At 45.4% G+C, this 7,112-nt stretch overlaps 1 protein-coding gene across 2 annotated transcripts in view; it reads right to left on the bottom strand.

The window, feature by feature from the left end:
* COG7 (component of oligomeric golgi complex 7) overlaps positions 1 to 7,112 on the bottom strand; it is a 92,456-nt gene that overhangs the window by 84,051 nt on the left and 1,293 nt on the right. For both annotated transcript variants that reach the window (XM_014587741.2, XM_006148310.3), the window contains exons 2-3: positions 4,109 to 4,257; positions 3,150 to 3,266 (exon numbers count right to left, since the gene is read on the bottom strand). In XM_014587741.2, the coding sequence (XP_014443227.1) occupies positions 3,150 to 3,266; positions 4,109 to 4,257 (266 nt within the window). The remainder of the gene's footprint in view (positions 1 to 3,149; positions 3,267 to 4,108; positions 4,258 to 7,112) is intronic.

Below are 7,112 nucleotides of genomic sequence, written 5' to 3'. Positions count from 1 at the left end.
TGAAAAGCAAGCCCCAACCCTGTTGTGAAAGACATTAATGGGCTTGGAATTTCTCCAGTGGCAAGTGGAGAACTGTTGGTTCAGCCTCAGTAGTGTGCACTGGACGGTGCTGCTCAGCAGGTCGAGGCCAGAGGGGAGGCCAAGGTTCAGTTCTCTAAAGAGCTTGGTATAGAGACCAGCAGATGGCATAATGATAACATCGCTGGACTCCCTTGTAGTTGACTGCAGTTTGAGTCCTGGACCTCGCAGCTTAAAACTCACAACGGGTGCCTGCGTGTGTGTGCCCAAAATCCTGAGAGGAGAATGAAGTAGACGGGATTGCAGCGTGACCATTCTCCCCTGGGGACTGATTACTTGCTTTCTGTCTCTCTGTCTTTCCAGCACCCTATAGCATGCACCCTACAGCAAAAAACTCTAAAAAAGAAAAGAAAAGGAAAGGAAAGGAAGAGCTGGGTGCAGTGGCACATACCTTTAGTCCCAGCTACTCAAGAGGTTGAGGAAGGAGAATCATGACTTGGCAAGACCCTGTCTCCAAAACACCTCCCACCCTCCCACACACAAAGATGCACAAAGAAAATGGGGAACTGTTGAAAGTTAAAATAGAGGGAAGAGGGACCAGCAGGTGGCATAGTGTTTAAGGCGCTGGACTCCCATATGGGCGACAGTAGTTTGCATCCCCAACCTGGTGGCTTGAAATTTATGCTGGCACATGTGCAATATGTGCCCAAAACTCCAGGAGAACACAGAAGAGATTTCAACATGGCCATCTCCCCAGGGGGTGATGTCTCACTTCCCCTCTCATTGTCTCTTTCTTGTGAGCGCATGTACCCTATAACAAAAACCTTAAAAAAAAATAGAGAGAAAGAGAGGGAAACAGGGAAAAGGCATGTGCCAATCTATGTGTTGAAAGATTACTGTGGTCGCATATATATAATAAATCAGTGGTGTGTGTACATGCATTCCCAAGATCCCAGCAGAAGAATGGAGAAGGAGTTGTGTGATGGCCATCTCCCCAGGGAGTGAGTTCTCACTTTCCCTGTCACTGTCTCTTTGTCTCTCTGTCTTGCACATGCACCCTATGGCAAAAACATCCCCCCCAGAAAAGAATTTTTTTTAAAGAGATAAGTAATTCACTTTGGTTTACAGTTAAAAATGAGTTTTGGGGGGCCAAAGCTGATGTAGTGTTTAAGGTACTGGATTCCCATGTGTCTGACCACAGATCAAATCCCTGACCTGGCAGTTTGAAAATCACTCTAGACACGTGTAAGTGCATGCTCCAAATCCCAAGAGTAGCCTGGAGAAGGAATTGTGGCATGGCTCTCCCCCTTGGTGGGTAATTTCTCACTTTCCTCCTCTCTCTCTTTTACTCTGGTGTATGCACATAGCTTCTGACAAAAACCTAAAAGAAAAAGAAATGAGTGTTTTGCCCAGCTGCAGTGGCACAAATGGGAGGGCACTGTCGTAGGGTGGCCAAGGCCACAGGGGAGCCCAAGTTCAGCTCCCAGCCCTAACCACACAGGCCGGGCACAGTGGCATGCACCTATGGTCACAGTTAGCAGGAAGGCTGTGGCAGGAGGAGTGTGACAAGACCCTGTCAAGACATCTCTGTCTCTTCCTCCCATGTTCTTTCTCGCTCATTAAATTTTTTTAAATCGGGACTGGGGTAACGGCTATGTCACTGGACTCCCATGTAGTCAACCACGGTTCAAGTCCCGTACCCAGTGGCTTAAACTCATACCGGGTGTATGTGCGTGCATGCCCAAGATCCCAAGAGGGGAATGGAGGAGAAGGGACTGTGGCATGGCCATCTCGCTGGGGAAATGGAAAATTGAAAATAATAATAATAATAAATAAAATTAAAAATTCTAAAAAAAAAATTAAAAAAAAATCTTTTTAGTAAAAGATCATCTCACTTCATCCTTATATAGCTAGGTATCAGAAGTGTTGGCATTTCTCTTATCCAAAATGCTTGGGACTAAGAAGTGTTTCACATTTCCGACACTTTTGGATTTTGGAATATTTGCATGGACATATACAGAAACCTTGGGGATGGGAGCCAAGTCTCAACATTCATTTAAATTTCATATATGCCTTATACCCATAGCATTAACAATAGGTAATTTTACATGATATTTCTCCACTGCAAGGTTTTGACTATGACCCTGCAGTGGTACAAATGGGAGGGCACTGCTGTAGGGTGAGGAATTTTCCATTTGTGGTGTGTCACACTGGTGTGAAAAAAGTTTTGAATTTTGGAGTGTTTCATATTTGGACTAGGAATGGTCAATCTGTACTCTCCACACTTGGCAGCTGCAGAGGGTTAAAGAACTTGCCAAGGTCCCACGTGTGGTGTCCCTACCCACGCCCATGCTTTCCTACCCCTTCCCATTTCCTCTGCCTATGCTGTTTTTTTTTTAGATTTTTTTTGCTATAGGGCACGTGTGCTAGCTAAAGAGACAGGGAGAGAGACAGAGAGAAAGTGAGAAATCACTCCCCAGTGGAGATGGCCATGCCACAATCCCTTCTCCTCTATCTTCCTCTTGGGATTCTGGGCACGCATGCACACATGCCTGGTGTGAGTTTTAAGCCAGCGGGTCTGGGACTTGAACCACCGTCGACGATGTGGGAGGCCAGGAGATGTAACCATTATGCCATCTGCTAGTCCACTGTGTACTTTTAAAAACATAAGTAAAAGTCTGTTTACTTATTTTTTTAATGAGAGGAAGAGCAATAAGGCCCTCAACACTCTTCAAGCCACGATCCAACCCTAGCCTAAGCCAGCCAGGGTCACAGGCACCCCCATATGCCCAGTGTTTACAGGGAGATCTCAGAAAGTGAACCGGGACCTTGCCCTGTGCCTTTGGCACAGCAGAACGTGGTGTTACCACTTTACAGCCGCAGCTGACCTGCCTGTGCATTTTCATTGAGGCTTCTCCTGAACTCATTTTCTGTATAAGCCTGTAAGAGGCTTCAGTCAAGCAGAGGGTACAAACTGAACAGCTGGAACCACTCAGAGCAGCTTTAGAGCTTCCTCGCCAGAGGCCTGAATGTTTCTGTGTATCACTGTTGACTGTCCCCTACGGCTTTGATGAAGGGATATCTTGCTTGCTTTCTCCAAACCTCAAGACATTTCACAACAAGAAACTTACTTGTGTCTTAAATGTCTCTTCAATGTCAGCGCTCAATGTGCTCCACTTGTCTGCCTCCTGAAGAGATTCAGCTGCAAGCTGCATTCTGGACTTCACCTGGTCGATTTCTACCAATACCTGAAGGAGAAATCGAGGGTCAAAAACATGTAGCAGTTCTTTTTCGCTATCTACCACCAGGAACTGAAAGCATAGGTATCGCGGCATGCTCCTGTCTTTTTGTTTGGAGAGGTTTTTGTTATAGGGCGCGTGCGCTCACCAGAAAGAGAGAGAGAGAGAGACAGAGAGACAGAAAGCGAGAAATCATCCCCCAGGGGAGATGGCCATGTTGCAATCCCTTCTCCTCCATTCTCCTCTTAGGATCTTGGGCACGCATGCCTATGTGCCTGGTGTGAATTTAAGCCATCGGGTCCAGGACTCAAACCGTGGTCGACTACATGGGAGTCCAGTGACATAGCCATTATGCCAACTGCTGGTCCCGGCATGTTCCTATCTTTAGGGAGCTTTTGTACCCCTTAAAGTACCAATCACCTGGCTAAATTTATTCAGCAGATACTGAAGAGATGAATAAGCTGAAAGAACCAAGCACAACGGTAGTTCGTGCTGTAGAATTCTTCTTCTTTTTTTTTTAAGTTTGTTTATTTCTTCCATGAGCAAGTAAGAGAGAGATAACACTGCCAACAAGCTCCTGACTGGACCTATTCGAAGCCTCAGTCAGTCCCAGATCACGGGCATGGTGCCCAGTGTACCCAGGAGGTCTCCAGAAGTGAACCTGGCCCCTTCCCACGTGGATCAACTTTGCAGAACAGCACATTTTTACTACTTGCACTCCTATGTAGCCCCTGGGTAGAATTTCAAGTTAAGGTTTGTCTCTCACAGTGCTGTGCTGTTCTAAATCCTTTACAAGAGTGGACATCTTCCAAAAATAAGAATCAACATTTAGGACAGGAGCCAAAATATACCTGCATCGACTGAGATGTGTCCTGTTCAAATTTTTTAATATCTTCCTTGACTAGGATCATTTGTTCTTTCAGAAAAGATGCCTCTTGTTTAAGGGCTTCGACATCACGCAGCACTTTGGGCATGTTTTGAAGAGCCTGGAGACTTGTTTCTGTAGCAAGAAATCAAGAACAGTCATATGCACAAAAGGTGAAAATCAGGCTGGTAAAAACGATGAAACAAATCAGACAGTGGAGAGGAAACTTTCCCTAAGGTGTCATCAACCACCCAGGTTGCTGGAGCCTGTGGAAAATGTGGGGCAGTAGAGTGACCTCGGATGGAATGAGGTCACCACAGTGCCCACCCCCTCACCTGCCTCATATTTTCCAGATCATCCCCAGATTGACAGGGTATGAGGCGATGTGGTTTATAAGGAACGTACCATCAACCTGACCCAACACGGACTATTTGCCACCTCCAAGTTAAATCCTAACTCCCTCTCAAGGGAGGAGAAGCAAGGAATCTGACTTTCCGTGAATGCCAGCTATGGCCACTCTATGTACATTGCATTACTTAATGTCCATGACAATCACTAGCACTCACCTCTATTAGGGGAGAGGTTAAGTAACTTGCTCAAGATTTCACAGAGCTGAAACCAAGCCTTACATGTGCTTGGCCCCAATATCTGCTTTTCTTGGTCTTCTTTTGTTCCCCCCAGTTCCATATTCTTTTCTTGTATGATAGAAAGTAAAAAGTCAGTGGACCAGCAAATGGAGCAATGGTTATGTTGCTGGACTCCTACGTAGCCAACTATGGTTTGAGTCCTAGACTGGGTGCCTTAACTCCCACTGTGCATGTGTGCCCAAAATCCTGAGAGGAGAATGGAAGAAAAGGTATTGCAGTGTGGTCATCCCCCATGGGGCGGGGGGTGTACTTTCTCACTCCCCAGCAAGTACACACACCCTAGCAAATTAAAAAGAAAAGTAAAGTAAATAAAAACATGTCAGGTATATGTGAGCTCATGCCTAAAATCCTGATGGGACAGAGGAAGGGAGGAAAAAATATTGTGGTGAGACCACACCCCATTGGCAGGTGCTTGCTTGCTTTCTCTCTCTCTCTCACTCTCTGGTGCACAAGCCTACTGGCAATTAAAAAGAATATTATTGGGACCAGCAATTGACATAATGGCTATGTCGCTGGACTCCTAGGTAGTCGACTGTGGTTTGGGTCCCAGACCTGGTGGCTTAAATTTACGGCGGGTGCATATGCGTGCATGCCCAAATCCTGAGAGGAGAATGAAGGAGATGGGATTGCAGTGTGGCCATCCCAGTGTGGCCATCCCCCTTGGAAGGTGATTTCTCGCTTTCTGGCTCTGTCTTTCTGGCAAGCGCATGCGTCCTACAGCAAAACAAACCTCTTCAAAAAAGAAAAAAGGAATATCATTTATTGAAGTTCTACTCGAACTTTTCACCTTATTCTGGAACAGCCAGATATTGTTCAATTCACACACCTCTGCATGTGTTGTTCCCTTGCTGTTTAATACCAGAGAGGTAGTTTAGTACAATGGTTAAGAGATGATTTGGAGGGGGGGACAGCAGGTGGCATGGTGGCGGGGATGTTGGACTCCCACATGGACAACCACAATTTGAGTCCCGGACCTGGTGGCTTGCTTTTTCACTTTCCTCCTCTCTTTCCTCTCTCTGTCTGCCTCTCTCTGGTGAATGCATGTGCACTATAGCAAACAATAATATTATTGTTAAAATTAAATAAATAATCATTTAAAAAAGAGAGAGGGAGAGAGATAACTCAGGAATCAACTGCTTGAGTTCAAATCCAGGCTCCCCCATTCATCAGCAACATGATGCTGAGTGTTACTTAACTTCTCTCAGCTTCAGTTTCTACAACTCCAGAGTAAGAACAATTCTATCTTGCTCAAAAAATTACTGCCAAATTTTAATTAGATAGTCATTCCAAAACAGGGACACTTAACATTTTGTCCAGGATGATTTTTTTTTATTGCAAATGAGGCACTGCAGAACATTAAGCATTGTTGAGTCCTTCCACTAAATGCTCACCACTGAAGCAACTAAAAAAGCTCCCACCAGTTTCCAAATATTCCCAGGGATAGGGTAGGGCAGGAGGGGGCATTACAATCTTTGAGAACCATTTTGGTAAAATATATAAAGCACAGTGTCTGGCACATACCAACTCTTCATGTAGCTGGTATTTTACTATCTATTTATCTATCTATCTATCTATCTATCTATCTATCTATATATATATATATATTTTTTGCTATAGGGCACGTGAGCTTGCCTGAGAGAGAGACAGAAAAAGAGAAGTCACCCTCGGAGAGGGTGACCATGCTGCAATCCCTTCTCCATTCTCTTGGGATTTGGGGCATGCACGTACACGTACGTGGTATGAATTTCAAGCACTGGGTTTGGAACTCAAATTGCAGTTAGTGGGACCAGCAGATAACGTAATGGCTATGTTGCTGGACTCCCAAGTAGTCGACTGTGGTTCATGTGCCAGACCAGGCAGCTTAATTCACAACGGGCACGTGTGCATGTGTGCCCAAGATCCTGAGAGGAGGATGGAGGAGAAGGGATTGCAGCATGGTCATCCTCCCTGGCGGGTGATTTCTCACTTTCTGTCTGTCTTTCTGGTGAGCCTACACACCCTATTGCAAAAGCCTCTCCTAAAAAAAATGCAGTTAGCCACATGAGAGTCCAGCACTGTAACCAGTAAGCCACCTGCAGGCCCCACTACCACCATTATCAATGCCTTCCTCTCTGTGTCCTGTGAAGTCCTCCTTCAAGGCCTATCACGTGGGATGCCCTTTAGGATTCCCCTACACAAGAGAAGAAAGCTGCACCTGCGTGCCAGCTCTCAAGGCTCCAAGTTCTATTCTTCATAAAGCTATCCCTCATGGTAATTGAACTGAAATAGTTACTGGCTATATTCTTTTTTTTTTTTTTTTTTTTTTTTTTTTTGGGGGGTTTTTTTTTATGGGCGCGGCACCCT

The sequence above is a fragment of the Tupaia chinensis genome, unplaced genomic scaffold (genome assembly GCF_000334495.1).
Source record: "Tupaia chinensis unplaced genomic scaffold, TupChi_1.0 Scaffold000231_2, whole genome shotgun sequence".
Lineage (NCBI taxonomy): Eukaryota > Metazoa > Chordata > Mammalia > Scandentia > Tupaiidae > Tupaia > Tupaia belangeri.
Note: the sequence above shows the minus strand (reverse complement) of the source record. Positions and strands in the feature narration are given on the sequence as shown.